General features: G+C 49.7%; 1 protein-coding gene across 1 annotated transcript; it reads left to right on the top strand.

Moving 5' to 3' along the window:
* The first annotated feature begins 16,579 nt into the window (after positions 1-16,579).
* On the top strand, positions 16,580-19,588 carry LOC136504577 (isoflavone reductase homolog). The gene is made up of 4 exons (XM_066499527.1): positions 16,580-17,060; positions 18,213-18,453; positions 18,727-18,930; positions 19,270-19,588. The coding sequence occupies exons 1-4, from the start codon at positions 16,725-16,727 to the stop codon at positions 19,431-19,433; spliced, it is 945 nt and encodes a 314-aa protein (XP_066355624.1). The 5' UTR covers positions 16,580-16,724; the 3' UTR covers positions 19,434-19,588.
* Positions 19,589-19,820: the final 232 nt, after the last annotated feature.

The following is a 19,820-nucleotide window of genomic DNA, read 5'->3' as shown; positions in this document are numbered from 1 at the left end:
ATGTGTTTTTAGGGTCCCAAGGGGCATGCTGCTCGACTTCATCATCTCCGAGCGTGGCATCGAAGCCAACCCAGAGAAGATCTCAGCCATTACAAGGATGGGCCCGATTCAGAACATAAAGGGGGTTCAGTGAATCATAGGGTGCTTTGCTGCCCTCAACCGATTCATCTCGTGCCTCGACGAACGAGGTCTCCCCCTTTATTGACTCTTGAAGAAAGCCGACCGCTTCGAGTGGACATTCGAGGCCTAGGAGGCACTTGACATGGTCAAACTACTTCTGACGAGGCCCTCGATCCTAGTTCCTCCAAGCGATGGAGAATCCCTCCTGCTATACATAGTGGCCACCACGTAAGTTGTCAGCGCTACCCTAGTAGTAGAGCAGGAGGAAGAGGGGCACACCCTCAAGGTGCAGTGCCTTGTGTACTTCATCAGTGAGGTACTATCTGACTCTAAGACTCGCTACTTCGAAATCCAGAAGCTACTATACACCATCCTCATCACCAAGAGGAAGCTACACCACTACTTCGAGTCACACCCCATGATGGTCGTGACGTCGTTCCCCCTCAGTGAGGTCATCCAGAGCTAGGACACCACGAGAAGAACCATGAAGTGGGCACTCGAGTTGATGGATCAAGGCATCACATATGCCTCCCAAATGGTGATCAAGTCCCAGGTGTTGGCTGACTTCATCGTGGAATGGACCGAGGTCTAGACACCACCGGCGGTCATCGATCAAGTGTACTGGACGATGTACTTCGACATATCACTGATGAAGAAGGGCACCGGTGCGGGGCTGGTCTTCGAATCACCCCTCGGGGTCCGCATGATGTACATGGTTCGTCTCCATTTCCCCTCATCAAATAATGTGGCCACGTATGAAGCGCTCATCAATGGCCTACGAATCGCCATCGAGTTGGGCATCCGACGCCTCAACATCCGAGGCGACTCCTAGCTGGTCGTCAACCAAGTCATGAAGGAGTTGAGCTGCCACGACACCAAGGTGGCTACGTACTGCTAAGAAGTCCGATGGCTAGAGGACAAATTCGATGGCCTCAAACTCAATCACATCCCAAGGCGCCTCAACAAAGCGGTCAATGCGCTTGCAAAAGCGGTGTCTGGTCGAGAGCCGGTGTCAGCGGGTGTCTTCACTAGAGACTAACACAAGCCTTCGGTATGCTATGAAAGGTTGGAATGGGCCGATGATGGTCTGTCTAATCTAGCCTCGGGGGCTAACCAACCAATAGCTCCATCCGGCCCTGAGGTCATGGAGCTTGAAGAGGATCCAGTGACAGAGCCCGACCCTCTGGACGACTAGAGAACACTCTACTTTGACTACCTCCTCCGTGACACGCTGCTGACGGACAAGACAGAAGCTCGATGGCTCGCACGTCGTGCCAAGTCCTTTGTTCTTGTAGAGGGCAAACTCTACAAATGAGGCCACACCGGGATTCTATAGCTCTATATCCCTATCAAATAGGGGAAGCTTCTACTGAGTGATATCCATAGTGGGGTCTACGATCACCATGCCATGCCTAGAACCTTGGTTGGGAACGCATTCCGATAGGGATTCTACTAGACCACTATAGTAGCCGATGCCGAGCAGATCGTATGCACCTATGAAGGGTGCTAGTACTACGCTCGGCAAACTCTCCTCCCGGCCCAGGCACTCCAGATGATCCCCATCACGTGGCCCTTCGTGGTCTGGGGGCTCGATCTGGTTGGACCTCTCAAAAAGGCGCTCGGGGGCTACACCCACTTACTTGTCACCATAGACAAGTTCACAAAATGGATCGAAGCTCGGCCAATCTTTGTAATCAAGTCCGAGCAGGCTGTGCTATTCTTCCTTGACATCATCCATCACTTCGGAGTACCAAACTCCATCATCATGGACAATGGCACATAGTTCACTGGCAAGAAATTCCTTTGATTCTATGATGAACAACATATCCGAGTCGATTGGGCCACTGTCGTGCACCCTCGAACAAGCGGGCAGGTCAAGCGCGTGAACGGCATGCTCCTACAGGGCCTCAAGCCTAGGATCTTCAACCGGTTAAACAAGTTCGGCACATGGTGGGTCATCGAGCTCTCTGTGGTGCTCTAGAGCCTGAGGACAACTCCTAGCCGGGCCATTGGCTACACGCCTTTCTTCATGGTCTACGGTTTCGAGGCCATCTTCCCAACCGACCTCGACTATGGAGCGCCAAGAATCTTAGCATACAACGAACAGGGAGCTGAGGCATCCCATGAAGATGCCATGGACCCAATAGACAAAGCTCATGACATCACCCTCCTTCATTTGGCCAAGTACCAGCAGGCGCTACATCGGTACCACAACTGACGGGTGTGGGACCGAGCATTCAACGTCGGGGACCTAGTTCTCCACCTCGTGCAGAGCAACAAGGACTGTCACAAGCTGTCCCTGCCCTGGGAGGGGCCAAACATCATCACGGAAGTACTCTGGCCAGGCGCCTACAAGTTGAAAACCATCGACGGCGAGGTCTTCACCAATGCCTAGAACATTGAGCAGCTACGTCGTTTTTAACCTTAAATAAACGCATACTTTTTCTTATCAGTTTTTGTCTTCAAAATCCCTGATCTTTAGTGACATCCGACCCCTGCAAAGTGCGAAGGGTCGAACCTCACTCGGGGGATGATATAAGTACGTTTATCTTGCAAACACTCCCTGTGTTATCTTTGTAAATATTCTCTGAGTTTTCCCCCTTTTCTCATGGCAAGTCCTAAGGACTAGGATTTCAGGAACAAAATCTAAGTATAACTGGTAGGACTGCGGGAAACCCACACCCCAGCGGCTATGACCTCCTTGCTCACTAGTGTGATCAGAATTGGCTCACCCACACTCCAAGTTTTTTGCGACCTTAACAATGACAAGGGTCGGAAGGCACCAAACCTCTTTTACAAAAAGATGGAGAAGAGCTGAAAAGCTGTTTGCCGTAACGAAAGTTGAAAACTTGTTCATTTTTCGCACAAATTCATCACTTATAAAGTGATTTCATCACGAAAAGGACTAATGTATTCATAAATACAAAAGACTATTCACTTAGGGGGCCCCACAACTTATTCGATTATAGTTTTTGACCAGTTCTACTATGAGCACTACTACGGTCGCCGTGCCACGCTCTCCATCGGAGATGTCCTACCGCTCCACGGGATCCTCGAGGGCGTCGTCATCTACAACATCGAGCACCACATCGGTGACTGTGGTGCCTTCGCTAGGGCATCTAGGGACTACGCCATCGTGATCAGCCGCAACCCTAACAATGGCACCTAGATGGGGGGGCGCTTCCTGCCAAAGAAAGGCCACCATGGCTGATGGATGTCTCTGACATCTCATCAAGCTTCATGAACTAGCCGATTTGAGCAGCCGCAAGGGCGAAGTCCCCCATCGATGCAGTCCTAAGCGGCTTCCCAACCAATAAGACTTGCCCAGAGAAGATTCGTCGGAAGAGCCTCCCATACGGCTCCATCCCAACAAAGGTCTCGTGGACGACGGCGAAACTAACAACACTCACCACCCTCCAGTGCGCCTCCTCCTTCGGTAGCAGTGGCCCCTTCTTGACAAAGGCGGCTAGCACCATCTCATCTATGTTGGATGACCTCCAGCTTGACATCGCACTCCAGATTCACAAACGGATCTGTGAGTTCTCCTCTCCCTCACATTACCCTCTCTCACTTAGGAATCACCGCGACATGCGAACACGCTCAGCGAGAAGGAGAAAGGAGGAGAGGTAGCGGCTCAGGGACAGGCGAAGCAATGGGACAAGAACTCCTCTCCCCCTCCCTATTTAAGGAAGAGGCGCAGCAGCTGAGGAAAGGCGAAAGGTTGGGACAAAAAACTCTCTCCCTTCCCCTATTCAATGCAGATTGGAAATCGATGTTGACGGGAATCTGAGGGGATGCGCCTGGACCGACAGGACGCGCTCTGGTCGACGAGACATTGCCCAGTCAAACAGGACGTTGCCTAGGCTTGGCCCACCACTACCGTGCGCCAGGCGCGAGAATCAGGGCGCACCCGCATGCAGGCGACTCTCCGCTTCCCCCGTTAGGGGGGCCCAACAGGCTTCCTGGGTCGATCGGATGGCCCAGGTAAAACGACGAATGAACGACCGCTGAAAGATAAGCACCTCTATTTACTTACTTTGCATGTTAAATTCATTACCGAGCTTCCGACCCCAGCAACGGTAGGGGCCCGGACTTCGCTCGGGGGTTGCCGAGAGTATCTACTCATTTAGACATCCTCTTCACCCGACCCCTCCTTACATTTAAAACTGGAGACACGGTGTGTGGGTGTAAAACTGTGTAAAACTAGACGAACCGCTAGACCCAACGCCCCAGTGGCTACAGTGTTTTTGTTCACCAGCATAATCGAATTCACAGTTCCCCGTACCCCAAGCTTTAGCATCCACCTTCTCGAGAAGGGTTCAAAGGGGTCCGCTTGTAGAATCTCCTTCAAGGAGAAGCTATTAGGTCACTTTAAGTCAATCGAACGACTCGGATCACCACCGAGAGACAAGAAACAAAAAATTATGATGCTCGTGCAGGTTACACCGGCCCCGTCGCGAACGTCGGACTCAAACCCCGCACAAACATCTGGTAAGAGCTTCCTATCGCTCATACCACCAAGGTAACACTACTGACCCCCGCTTTCATTTCAATTAAATCATACATTAAACCCATACATCCAAACGTTGCTTATGCGATCGTCGCATCTCAACGCTTGCATGTCATGCCATGAAGCGGCTCCCGCCTGATATGAGCGGCTAACTCACCGAGGTTCGAAGGCCAAGCCCGCAAAGGGCTCGAGGCTGCCTCACGTCAAACAGAGCCAGGGGAGAAAAACCGAGAGGAGCCCCAGCTGGCGTTGCCCGACCCCGCTCAGAAGCGGACAAGGACATCTCGACCTTTCTCGTTCGATTCTAACCTCGAGCCAAACCCACAGAATCTCTATCGAGGAGAGGCCAATAGGCCACCTGAGCCTATCGAATGGCTTCGGGCATCTATCGAGAGGTGGGTTAAGAAGTAGTGGAATGCCACATGAGGGCTCTGCCAACCCCATCAGCTGAATGATGGACTCGGAATTCCTACATGAACATGCCCTGTTAGTGAGCTCATTGAGCGTGACACTCGAGCCATCGAGGCAAGTGTCGTCAACTCTGCCCCTCTGGTTGCGGAAACCGAGGATGGGGTCACACGCGAAACATGGCCGACCCCTATCAGACCCCAAGGGGCTCGAGGGCTCGAGCTGCTCGATTCAAGATCGAGAGACCGAGGTTCGAAGGCTGGCCCACGAAGGATCCAAGGCCGCCTCACATCAAACAAGAGCCAGGGGAGAATACGCAGATGAGCCTCAGTGGCCTTTGCCCAACCCGCATTTAGGCAGATAGGGTAATCTCAACCTTCTAGTTCAATCTAGCCTCTAGCCGAGCCCATAGAATCCCCATTGAGGGGGAATCTATTGGAAGGCAGGTCAAGGAGCAACGAAACACCACCCGGGGGCTTTGCCGACCCTGTTGCAAAGCAACAGGATTGGATTTTGTTCGAACATCCCTGTTACCGAGCTCATCAAGCACGTCACTCGAGCCATCGAGGCAAGTGACGTCGCCTCAACCCCTCCAGTTGTGGAAACCACGGATGGGGCGATAGTCACAAAACGAGCCGACCCTTGACCAAATCCTCGCCACATGCGGGGGCTCGAGGAAGGTCGGGTCCAGCAATGAGACCAAACGCACGGTCACGGAAACGATCGCCAAAAACCTAAGTAAGGGGTATGTATGAATACAAGTTTGCTACCCTCGCTTCGGTCTCTAGTAACATCCAGGCCCCAGCGACCGCAAGGGGTTGGATCTCACTCAGGGGACTGATCAAGGTATAAGTACCTCCTTTTTTTTGAAACAATCGTTGCATCAAACCTCTTCTTCACGTTAAGGTTAGTGACAAGGTTCAGTGGGAGCAGATAAATGAGCATGCCTAGGTAAGACTGCAAAAAGCCCACGCCCTGATGTCTACTGGTAACTTTGCTCACCAGCATAAATTCGAAATTTCCCCCTTATACACCTCGGGCCCTATGGTCTTAACGAATGGAAGGGTCGTATCGCATAAGCCTTTTTTCTCGATTGCAAAAGGGAAGAAAGTAAGCTCAAACAAATGAAACAAAATTGTGAAACGAAATTACGAATCTATTTTCGGACACAAAAGTACCAACACTTGTCCACATATTATAGATAAATGTTTATCAAGCTTATTCAACTAACTACTTCCTCGGAGGGAGAACTATGTCTTTCAGCCTGTTCGCCAGGTTCTACGCTATAGGAGTCACCACCTTCTCAATCTCATCCAGCTCAGAGTTTTCATAGCCAGGCGCGAAGCCAAGGCTCATTGCCTCCAAGTTGATTTCCTGATCATAATGAGAATGGGCAACAGTAAAGGCTTGGGTGATCCCAGCGTGAAAGGCATTCTCCTCAAGCTGGTGCACCTGCACCGTGATATCTATGGCACGGGCTATGAGTGAGCCAATTTCCTCCAGCCATGCCACCCCCAGGTCATCAAAGACCACCCCGACGGTGGCGCATAGAAGATCATGCTCATCACTCTCGTCTTGAAGAATCCCCCGCACCTCAGCAAGCTCCATGCCTAGCCTAGCAGAGATGCTCTCGTCCTCCAGCCTTTGGGTCACTGCAGCTCCAAGATCCACCCAGAGGGAGCTGACCACCTGACACACCTCGTTGTGCTCTCGGACGGCCTGGTCGCTTTCCTCGCGGATCGTACTGTGTTCCGAGCAGAGTCTTTCTATAGTCTGGTGCAGCTCGTCTCGCTCCCTACATAGCCGGGCAATCACCTTAGTGTCCAGATTCACCCTCTACTGTAGGGCCACAGACCTTTCCTTGGCTTCCAGCTTGAGGTCCTACTCCCTCTCTAGCTCCTCCAGGAGCTCGACGGCCCACTGGCTGGCCTTGTCATCCTTCTGGAGTAGCTCATCCCACTTCTTTTGGACCCTAGTAGCCACCTCCTCGTCCTACTGCACCCTCGCCGATAGATCCTAGAACATCCCATGGACCTCCTCTGTGTCCTGACGCGCCTTAGCTTCCCGCTGTTGGGCGGTAGCAAGCTAGGCACTCACATCTCCACGCAGCCAAGCCTCCTCGGTGAGATGGTCCCATTCCACCTTCTGCTTGTGGAGGAACCAGGATTTCTCCCGGCTACGAGCAATGAGGGACTGAAAAGAAGACCAGTGTCAAAAATACAAAAATACATGAAAAAGAAGAAACTGAGAGGAAAGATCAAGCAAATACCTGGCCAGTGGGAATGATAATGTCACACAGGATGCCCCTAGCCTGGCCCAAGACATCCATCATAGCCGAGAACCCAACATCGAGACTCTCCCGCTCCATGCTCTCGGCAGCATCGTCGAGCGAGAAGAGAGTCGACATTGGGTCTTGAGGAGCCATCCACTGGAGCGACGGCTCACCCCGGGTGAGCAGCTGCCCCCTGACATCAGGGCCGAGGGTGACCTCCCACTGATACTCTCCACCATCGCCATGATGCTCGGGGACCCTCTGGTCATGTCCCCCTCCATCTGGCCCGCCTCGGCGCCTCCACCTAGGCCGCTGGTGGCACAGATTGCGTCGCTCCCTTGGACACCACCGTGGCTGCATCTAGCTATGCTTGGCTTGTCACGATTGTGGCCACCTCTGCTTGCGATGTCGGGGCCTTGACTTGTGGCACCACGCCCGCCACAGAGGGCGGCACAAGCATGGGCGGCAGCTCCGTCCGCTCCAACATAGGCGGCAGAGTCACCTCCGCCGTCATCTGCTCGGCGACCCCCGAGGGTGCTTCTTCAGCCCCGACGCCCGCTTGACCCACCAAGGGCACGGGTGCCACCACTGGCGGTGCCTGACCGGCTGACAAGACTGCAACATCGGCATCGCTCCCACCCGAAACAAGAGCGACGACGTCCCTCCTGCCTGAAGAGCAACGCTCTTCTTAGGCGTCAGCGCCAAAGAACAGCCCTGTCTCAAGACTCTGCAAGAGTTAAAAGGCATAGGTCACATATAAAAAAAGAAAAACAGAGAAACAGGGAAAAACAGAGGAATCGGTGACTTACGCTGGCGCTGTTGGGTGGTAGGAACGTTTTGGGGACGAACCCCCAATTTCCTGCTCAACTCATCTGGGGGACCGTTTTGAGCCTGCCCCCCTGCTCCCGGGCAGAGGGGCTCATCTCCCTTACCTCCGAGGGCAATGGCGGCGGAGCCACCCCTCCCTGTCGACACCTTGGGCGTGGTGGTAGATCCGCCCGCCCCTATCAGCTCGTGGGGCGCGGCAGTGGAGCCACCCTCCCTCCACCGGCACCCCCGGTGTGGCGGTAGATCCACTGGCTCCCACCGGTCCTGTGGACAGGTCGATGGTTTGGCCCATCTCTGCCATCCTCATGGACTCACTTCCCTCTGCATGGAACGGGAAGGGTCCCTGCATGGGCAAGTGGGTACCCTATCAGTGTATCCTTGCCCTCCAGGACATCCCACTCCACATCAGCAACTAACATCATCGAATTCCTCCTTGTTGTCATCATCATCACTACCTGTCTCCTCTCCTCACTCCCATGCTTGCTGCTTCCATAACATCTTCTTCCTCTTGAGCTCCCTCATCTTCTTATCCCACTTGGCTGCGGTGCGATTCACCATCACCACGATTCGGTCCTTCAGCAGCGGAGCCGAGCTATCCCCGAAGACGAGTCTCTTCAGCTGGTCCTGCTATCCCGAGGTCAGCATCAAGGGGCCGGGAATTCAAGTAAAAAGGAGACATGGGGAGAGAGAACTGACGAAATCGATGAACCCCGAGTTCCGATCGCATTGGGGGATGCCCCAGCACCGGATACATGAAATCAAGGACAATGCCGGTGTTGTCCTTCGAAGGCCTCCATCGCCTCCTTGATGCGCTGCGCCACTTCAGTGGGGGGAGTGCTTCATCGACAAGCGCCGTCCCTTCGAGCGATGCCCCGGTTACCATCAGGTACATGGGAAGCGCGTGGCTCATCAGCGGCGCCACCCTCCGCGTATGATAGGCACCGAGGATCCCCAATCCCTTCATGCCCCTCTCCTTTAGAATTTGGAGAGCGGCGAGATAGTCCTTGATCTTTTCTTGTCTTTGTTCGGGACACCCCACTTCCATGGCCCTGGGACCTCTTCGATGATGCGCCCAGAGAACACTAGCAAGGGGGCAGGCAACGTCATCCTTGATGTAAAACCAAAGCGAATGCCACCCCTTGTTGGAGGTCGATAGACGCATTGATGGGTATTCGTTCACCCGGTTGTTGCAGAGATGAATGCTGGCACATCCCATCAGCACACTCAACTCTTGCTTCCCAACCCACTTCTTCGATAGGTTGACAGCGAAGAGATACCGCCATAGGTCGAAGTGGGGACCAATCCCTAGGAACCCCTCACACAGGGCGATGAACGCCGCAATGTGCTGGACCCCATTGGGAGTAAGGTGCTGCAACTCCACCTAGCAGTAATCCAACAGCCCACGAAGGAACTTGTGAGTAGGTATGCTAAATCCCCGCTCGTGGAAGTGAGCAAAGGAACACGACATACCCTTCGGACAATGACGGCTCATCCTCATTACTGGGTAGCCACCACTCCTCAGTGGCGGTCAGCGAGCAAAGGAGGCCACGGCGAACGAGGCCCTCCAGGCGCTGAGGGGTGACATCGGATCTGCACCATGGCTCCATTGAAACGATTGGGAGGGGGGTAGATGTGAGCTTAACGGCGGCTACAATGCAGATGCGAGCTTGATGGCGGCTATGATGCGGGTGCAGGAGGATCAGGCGATTGGCGGCGGGGGTTGTAGATGCGAAGGCGAGGAGGCGAAGTACGATACCCTAGGGGCGAACCCCGTGGTTTTATAAGGGCGACGGATGCGAGAAGAGCAACCACCCGCCTAGGTCTCCGAGCCTGCCACGATACATAGCCATGTCACATCATGGGATATGCGCCCGTGATCCCTATCCTTTCCCACCAAAATCATGCCGGACGTTTCACCTTCCCAAGCAGACTAAGACTCTTTTCCCATAGAGGGGATATGGGCCAAAAAGCATTTCTCTGGCCCACCTGGGCCTAGGAGTTTGAGGGATGGCCCAACAGTTTCAACGGCCGTCCCAACGAGGGATGGGCCCATGAGCGCCCAGAACTCAGGTGCATGAGCATCAGGGGAGCCTCGATCCATGATTGAGTCCCAACTAGGCTGACCCTGGATGAAATCCCCATGAACGGGATACCAGGGTTCCCTTTAAACTGTCCAGTTGACAAAAACCAAATCTCACAGCCATACCCGCGAAGGGTCCAAAATTAACCCCTGGGTGATTCTATCCGAATCACCCGGGGGCTCGGGGGCTACACCCGATGGGTGCGCTCGCGCGTACCCTCTGGCGAATCAAAATACCCCCGGGGCAATTCTGCCTGAATCACCCGGGGGCTCGGGGGCTACACCCGTTGGGTGCGCTCGCACGCACCCTTTAGCGGATCGAAATACCCCCGGGTGATTCTGCCCGAATCACCCGGGGGCTCGGGGGCTACACCCGTCGGGTGCGCTTGCGTGCACCCTCTGGCAAGTCAAATCACCCCCCTGGGCGATTCTATCCGAATCATCCGGGGGCTCGAGGGCTACTATCGGGGATCTAATACCGGGGTACCCAATGAGGTAGAACTAATAACCATCAAACATTAACGCTTCCGGTCAGACAAGAACGCTACTACGCTTCTTGCCCGAACGATGGAAGATTGGTTCCGCCTCGCTCGACCGCTGAGGGCTAGACTCTGCCTCGCCCGACCCCCGAGGGTTGGCTTCGCCTCGCCCAATGGCAAAGGGTTGGCTTCGCCTCGCCCAATGTCTGAGGGCTGGCTCTGCCCCACCCGACGGCTGAGGGCTGGCTCTGCCCCGCCCTGGCTCCGCCTCGCTCGATGGCTGAGGGCAGGCTCCGCTCGCCCAACATCTGAGGACTGGCTTGTCTTGCCCGACATTTGAGGGCCCGATGACTGCACCCTGCTCCTTCATGATGATGAGCAGGAGGTAAGACAGGACACTCAGGTCAACCGCAGTACCGAGGACCATTCCCTGCATGCCTGCAGGAAGGTACCGTTAGGATACGATGGGATGGGCGCTTAAGCCCTCTTCGACCTGACTAGAGCCCTGAACAGTGTTGTAAGCACCGACTTTTGTCCTACAGTGTTGTAGGTGCCACCACCAGCCCTCGGGCATGGATACTAACACAGGCATACGACGACCACTATAGTCCAAGAGGGAACTCACGTCATCAGTAGTAACATGCGTATAGTCACTTCCCCGTCTACTCCCTGTAGAGTCATGGCTCGACACCCTAACACACCACACCGTCCATCGGGGAGGATGGGACATGACCACTCACTGAAACTGAAGCCAAGAGCCCGGCCCTATCAGGATCAACAAAGCATGCTAGTCCCTAGGCGTGGTCTGCCATGACAGCAGGGCAGGCTCAAGGGAAAAGGAAGACCTGGCACCCTCGAAGGACCTTCTCTACCTTTGGTTTTTTCCTCTTTCTCCCATCTATAACCCCTACTCTCCCCTTGGTCTATAAAAGGGAGGGTAGGGCATCCCACTAAGGGGACCGACTTTTGACGGATCAATTCCACACACAACACACAGCCAAGCAGCAATCGAGCTCTTGGCATCCTTTCGACCTTGCCATCAGAGACTTGGGTCATGTCCCTCTCTCGACCATTTGTACCCCCTACTATGAACCTTTTTCGGTACTAATAACATGAGCAGCAGCAAACTGGACGTAGGGACATTCTGCCCAAACCAGTATAAACCTTGTGTCCTTTAGTACACCATCTGAGCCTAATGCGTAGTTGGTGTTTGTTCGAAACATCAACACTTGTGGACAAAAGTTGTTTAGGGCTTGTTTTGAAAAAAGTATGAAGAAACTACTTTGAAATGCCTGATAGCGAATGGCTTGTTTATTTGCTTATGCATGAAAAACAATTTTTATAAGCAAAAATAAAATATAACTTGTAATTAGTACTTAAATAAAAAAATTGAAGTACAAATTTACTAATTGAGAATGCAACTTTTGTTTTAGTGAGTGGGAGTTGTTTAATAGTAAATCTGATAGCTTGGGATTCAAACCCGAAATTTAGAACGAGAGCTCGTCGGGAATCGGTAGGAACTTGAGTTTATGTTAAAAGTATCGATCTTTGGCAAATTGTACTAAACAAATGGGTTAAATAATTCCTAGAAGTTTATTTCTACAAGTTAGTGCGAAGTATGAGCTAGGTCATGACGTGTTGTTTAGTTGTGATTGACAAGGCTTAGACCATTTAAAAATTCAACCAAAAGTAGTTGGGAGTGTCAGGTCTAACTAGAACCTTGAATTCCTTTTAAGTCGGAAAAGAATTGTAGACAATGCCATTTTGGCATTCGATTTCCAACAAAAGTGGTTAAGCACTACATCTATGTTTTCGCACGATCGGTTGTATTTAGGTGTATATAAGGACATGGTGCAGGTCGTGGTTACGTTAGAGTTACGATGCTCATGCAAAAATTGACCGAACTTCGCTAGAACGCGTTGAGGGCATGTTGTTGGTGCTCTATTCGTGAACCAGCAATCGTAGTGAGCGATCTCAGCCGCTCACCTCAGCTACCTCACCCCGCTCGCTCTCAGCCGTTCATCCCACCTACTGAGCTACGATCCTCACCTCTGCACTCTCTCACTCTCTCGGTCTCTGTCTTTGCTTGTCTCTGTCTGCCTTTGCTGTCTGCCTTGCTTGTCTCTGTCTGCCTTGCTTGCCTTGGTCTGTCTCTACCGAGCCAAGCAACCGCCATGGTCATGCGCCGCCATCGCGCGCCGTGCCTCACGCCCGCCCGTCGCTGGCCCCTTTTTTCTCCCTCGCGAGCGCGCGTGAGCCCCACGGTCCGCACTGGACCACCGCCCCTCAGCGTTGCCCCTCCCAAGCGCGATAGCTGCCGCCCTCGCCGTCGTCTGCGTCGGCCGCCCTCCCACTGATGCCGTTGCGGGGCTCCGCCTACACGGCACCGCCCCAGCCTTGCCTCGCCGCACCACCACACGGAAGACCATGCCGGGGACCGACTCTAGGCCATGCCTTCCTCTCCAGCCGAGCCTCCTCTATGTCACCGTGCCACGCTTTCCATGCGGCCACGCCCATGGCTGGCTGCTCCGAGCGACCTCCAGCCGGACCGCTGCCTCTCCCGTCGCATAGTCACCACATGCGCGAGCATGCCTGAGCCCCGCGTTGCCCCTGCACCACCACCTCGCCACCGGCGCACCCTCACCGCGGAGCCGCCTGGTCCCAAGCACCGACACATGTGGCCGGGGCTCCACGCTCTAGCTCTGGCCGAGCCATGCCCACCAGTGGGTGCGCCCAGCAGTGGGCAAGCCATGATGCCGCCTCCCCACCGTCGTTGGTGACCTCACGGCCGGATTCGGTCACCGGCCGGTTCCCCTGCCCGTGCCCTGCTTGTGAGGAGGAAGAGGAGGACCGTGGGGTAAGAGTAGAAATTTTTCTAGGGTCCCCAATGTAATTCTCTGACTCATGTAAATAGTGTTGCATAGTGCCTAAAGCGCTACGGGTTGATTTAAGGAAAGTACAGGGGCCTCGGCGCAAATGTACCATCACCACCTTGCCCGGGCCGCGTGGGCCGGCTTGCTGGGCTACGGCATGCCTGCCGCCTAGGCCGTTTGCGCCTTTACAGCATACCCTGCCTAGGGCTGCCGCGCCCGTTATCACTAGTCGTGGGCCAGCGGTGCTCTTTTCTTTTTGCAATGAATTAGTGAAGATTTCCTAAAATAAATTCTGAGCTGATTTTGTTATTTAAATATAAAATCATTTAGGAGTCCAAAAATTGTGGAACAAATTTTGTTAAGCTCCTAAAATCATGATCTATCTATTAGCGTATTTGGTTCATCTAGTTTTAAAATGTTTCCAGGGTTGCTCTAATTATTTTAAAATATTTAATATTGTTAAAATGTGAACTTGCGGGAATTTTTGTGAGAAAATGGTGAGAGTGTTGACTCTAAAAATTTTACAGTAAATTACTAATATTATTAGCTGCTCGCTGTAATTTTTGTAGCTCCAGAATAATTAGTTTACTAGATAGATAATGATGCCCTATTTTGAATAAAGTAAATCGATAGAATAGAATAAAGAAACACCTTGGAATTGTATCGCTAAAACACTGGTTGGAAAATGACATCTTTCTTGATGATGTTGATACGTAGATTAGTACGTTAGTCATTAGAGCTAGCTTGTTAGTTCGTAGTATGTGCTCGGTTTTAAGAGTTGTTGTTGCCTTGTTAATTAACTGTTGCATCATCTTTGCATTGCATTTCATACCATAATAGGGACGATGATGGATCGTGGAGTCATCTGGAGTATCGAAAAAAGATGGTGTCTCGATGATCATGTCACCAAGATGGAATACTAACTTTTGGTTATATGTTACCCAGGCAAGCCCCGGTGCATAACCCCTACTTCTCTGCACTTTATATTATGTTTGTGCATTAAGTTTTAAGGATTTGAATAAAACCCACTTGCATATATATCTTTATCCTATGAGTCTTACTAGTATGACAGGATCGTGTAGATTGCTATACTACAGGACTCTGGTAGAAGTCGAGTGATTGCCTGTCACTCGCGAGAGATAGGAAATATATTATTGTTGTTACTATATTATTATCACTTGGAATATATATATATATATAAATGATAAATGTAGACCGGGCAGGGATATGATTTGGGTATTGGTGGGTGTAAGAGGTTGTGTCATGCGGCCAATAGGGCATAGCTTGGTTACACTGTGTTCCTTGTCTGTGTTGGTTAAGGACTGGCCATTGCATTGGACTCTAGGCAAGTCACAGACTTATTATCCTGAACACATACTTTTGTATGGGCGCGGGAAGACTTGTTACTCTCTTGTCATGGGTTCCATCTCTTTCTGGACCGACTTTCAGGGTGGATTTTGGGTGGAGGTCCAAGCACCGCACTGAGTTCGAGATTCAGGGACGGGGGCTTGGAATCCAAGTTTGGACGGGGACCTGGACCCCATGACAGAAGGGTAGTGGGTTGGTCCTGCTTGTGCCTAGGGTACAAGCGGGGCGTGTGTTTCAGGGTACCCAGCTGGGCACATTGATTTGCGAATCGCCGGCGATCCGATATGACTTGTCTACAATCTAGCACCGTAGTAAGAACTGGAACATGAAAGATGGTAAAATGATTCTGATTGCTTACCACCTGCTTGAAAGTAGCACATGTGCTTACATATAATGGTTAGTTAATGAACTAATGATTACTGCTAATAAAATTGAATATAAGGACGCACGCTTAGTAATGCTTCCTGTAGATGCAATGAACCCACAAGCTAGATAGCCTTGCATATTCTTGGAGTCTTTTCTTTCCTCCTGTTGAGTAAGTCTTGCTGAGTACAATTGAGTACTCAGGGTTTTATTCCCCCCTATTGCAGGTAACAGGCGGATGCTAGAACTAACTCTTGTGTGTGGATCCCTCCTGGTGGGCTCAGAGAGGATTCCTTTACGCTGCGATCATAGTTTTATTTATAACTCTCACTAAATGTTTTTATAAATAGAAGTTTTATAATATGTTGTCATAGTTTATATATCAATGTTTCATCATGTCATGGATAGATATTTATTTTCGCTATAACTCTGATCACATGTTTATATTCTGCTGTTAAATTAAATTGTTCATAACTCTGATAACATGATCGTATTCCACTATTATAAACAATAAATATTATACTATGATGTTGTATTAAAAGTGATGTAAGAAATGGTTAATAATGATGTAAGTTTTATTATCTCATTTGTGATCCTGATGGAAAAATGTGGATTTTTTTGTTCTCCCTTGGGGTGTGTCCGATGGAACTGCGTAATTTAGTGTTCTCCCTTGAGTACTTAGTGTCTAATGGAAGATAAGTACTACTGTGAGGCATTAGATTAGGTGGTTCTGCCACACGGTCCCTTATGTCAATGTCTATTGAAATAGATTTGTGGGCTCTAATTTAAGGGCTGTTGTTGGAGTTGAGTGTAAAATAGGCCCTCAAAAGTTGGGGGAGCCCTCAAATCTAAAGTAGGGGCTATAATTTGAGGGCAATTGCTCGACATATTATAACCTAGCAATCTCGATTAGGATTGTTAAGCACACAACTTTGGAATGTTAACATTTTCTGATATATATTTGGTCAAAGTTAAAAATATTTGACTTCTCAAAAACTAAGAATGGCACTTTTACAAGACAGAGGGAGTATGTTCTTTGCTGAGTTGACAACAGTCACTACAAGTTTCCACCTAGTGCCTAGTGGGCAATTATTCTCTTTAGCACTTGGATTAATATTTCGCATGCTATTTAGAGCTTTTGTTAGCCGGCTAATTAGAAGTAGTTTAATTTGTGTGGTGTCGCTTCACTTTCGTACCGCTTTGAGAAATTCTTAATTATTCTTAGGGTCACCATATCATAATTGCCGTTGTGACCTTGGCAATTAGGAGCGAGAGGTGTTGGGCTACAATTGGCATATAGACCAAAATTTTATCGGTGAAGAATTTTTAGCAGCTCCCATTCACTCCGTTCTAGCACACACAGACATTTGCAGGAGCCTGTAGATCAGCATCTCTGTTCCAATCAATCGTCCTCGCGCCAACCATGGAGAAGAGCCGGGTCCTGGTGGTGGGCGGCACCGGGTACATCGGCCGGCGGATCGTGCGGGCAAGCCTGGCGCAGGGTCACCCGACGCTGGTCCTGATGCGGCCGGAGATCGGCCTGGACATCGACAAGCTCCAGATGCTGCTCTCCTTCAAGGCGCAGGGCGCGCGCCTGGTGGAGGCGTCGCTGGAGGATCACGCGGCCCTCGTCGCCGCCGTGGCGCAGGCCGACGTGGTCATCTCGGCCGCGGCCATGTCCGGGGTGCACTTCCGCAGCCACAACCTCTCCCTGCAGCATCAGCTCGTGGAGGCTATCAAGGAGGCTGGGAACATCAAGGTCCGTCACTTAATTTACAAGCTCTTCCAGTTCCAGTATACTACCACTAGTACCTACTGCCGGTTCAGAAGCTTATCCATTTTAATTTGTTAATTGAGTTGCAGTCCTGAATCCATTTTCTTATTTCCTGGGCGACCTGCCCTGCCTCGATCACCTTTGCTTTGTGATGATGGGCGGCAGATTTCACTTGGGGAAAAAAAGGATTGAAAATTCATCTTGTCAAATTTAGAATTTGTTGAAATTTCGGTGGAAAAAAGGAGCTCAATCTTGAAGGGGAAGAAGGCGTCGGAGTGGGAAACGCACCCAACATAATAATAAAAAAAAAACAGGCGCATTTGTTCGTTTGACTGTGACTTGTCGTAAACGATCGTAAATTTCTAGCCGGAATAGTATTTTTCTCTCACACAAACCAGTCAGCAATACTTCTTCACGAACCAGCAACGAAACGAACCAGCCAACCGAACAGGCTGCTGATCCCGGGTCCACGTGCTTTTCTGTCTCACACCACGGGCTCTAACCTGTTTCCTAGTCGTCACTCTCTCTGTCCCTGGCCCTTCACTCCTTCCTTTAGCCCCTGACCCCGTCATCCCTGACGCCACCATGTCTCCGACTCCCTCCTCGTTGGCTCTCTGAGGATGTGCTTGTGCTACGCAAAGATGAAGTGAATGTTTTTTTATATAGAATATAAAAACCAAACAAATATACTCTTCCGCATACCAAGATAAGCGCACGTCAAGTATTTCATCTAGTATTTTGAGGAGTATCAATTTCAGGTTTAACGGAACAGGTACAAATAAAATATACTAATATTTATGATAGCAAATAAACATCGTTAAATTAATCGTGCCATATATTTTCATAGTAAATTATTTAGGGATATAAATGTCAAACTATTTTTTGATAATAGTCAAATTTAAAATTAGTTAACTACAAGATATGCACTTATTTTGAGCCGGACCAAGTACGTGATACTTGTTCATATATAGATCGGAAATGGTTTCGAGTGTCTCTGTCTTCAAACTGTTGCTGCTAATCCGATCCCATCCCATATGAGCAACAAAATATATTACATATTGTTCAATATATAATATAAAACAACGATAGATGAAGAGATGCTGAGTCTAAATAAAAATTATGTCATTGTGGATGCAGCGTTTTATACCATCAGAATTCGGCGTGGATCCATCCAAGATGGGGCATGCTCTAGAACCAGGAAGGGTTACGTTTGATGAAAAGATGGACCTAAGACGGGCAATTGAAGAGGCCAACATTCCCCACACCTATGTTTCTGCCAATTGCTTTGCTGGTTACTTTTGCCCAAACCTATGTCAAATGCGCACCCTGTTGCCACCCAAAGAGAAAGTTCATGTATATGGAGACGGCAATGTCAAAGGTAAAACATTGTACAGTACTTGTTCGTCTCCTCCGCCCATCATTCCTTTTGTATTTAATCTGACATCAAGACCCATTTTCACTAATGTTTCTTTAATTCATCACAAATATATGTTAGCTTTTTCATATGTGGAGTGTGTAATCAACATCGTGCATGTCCCTTGTATAGCATACCAAATCCAAAATGGACAGATTTGCACAGAGATTTATAAAACTAGTAGTAATAACATGGTTCTAACTACATAGTTATGACACATATATATGTACCATGCAGTTATATTTTGTGATGAAGACGATGTTGCAACATATACAATCAAGTCTGTTGATGATCCTCGTGCATTGAACAAGACAATATACCTAAGACCACCAGAAAACATCTTGACTCAAAATGATGTTATCTCAAAATGGGAAAACCTTTCCGGAAATGTTCTGGAGAAAATCCACATTCCTGCAGATGAATTCTTGGCTTCAATGAAAGGTAACTACAAAAATTGTTTGTCTGAGCACAATGCATAGTTCTGAAAAATTCAATGCATAGGATTTAGATTCTTTCTTGTTTGTGTAATTATGAGTTACACCATAATTGGTAGAGGGGTCACATCAGTATTGTTAGGGTGAAAAGATGTGATTTCCACTTATAGTTGTACACATAAAAGACCCCAAAACTTTCGACGTTGAAGGCCGATGTATGGAGTGTACTACACTACTGCATGTAAAAAATATCGTTGGTATTTCCTCAAAAAATTTAGTGTCCATGAAAATTGTCATTACACATCTCCCTGTTGAACATAAATTATGATTTTCCATGGATGTGCAGATACTGACTTCGCCAATCAAGTCGCTGTGGGACACTTTTACCATATTTTCTATGAAGGTTGCTTGACAAATTTTGAAATCGGCGACGATGGAGCAGAGGCTACTCTGTTGTACCCAGACGTTCTGTATACCCGTATGGACGAGTACATGAAAAGATATCTGTAACTCCTAAAGTAAACTTATTGTTGGCTTGTCTAAACGAATCAGTTGTTGTTGTTGTATGTGACCTTCACCCACATGGACGAGTACATGAAGAGATATCTGTAACTGCTAAAGTAAACTTATTGTTGGCTTGTCTGAATGAATCAGTTGTTGTCGTATGTGACCTTTTTGGGTTATCGTTGCTCTGTTGTATTACTCAGTTTGGATTCTTTATCTTTTTAATATAACCGGCCGCTTTTCTGCCTGTTGTTTCAAAAAAATTGTTGGCCTGTCTTATCATATTAGAATCCCTCAACATCATGTGTTAGAAATATTTGTTCTTTGTAATGCCATAGGGTCCAAATGGTTCATATCAACTCTACACTTTGAAAATGTTTGGTCTTTGTATTA

Source organism: Miscanthus floridulus, chromosome 14 (assembly GCF_019320115.1).
Source record: "Miscanthus floridulus cultivar M001 chromosome 14, ASM1932011v1, whole genome shotgun sequence".
Taxonomy (NCBI): domain Eukaryota; kingdom Viridiplantae; phylum Streptophyta; class Magnoliopsida; order Poales; family Poaceae; genus Miscanthus; species Miscanthus floridulus.
This window is presented reverse-complemented; position numbering and strand designations above follow the sequence as displayed.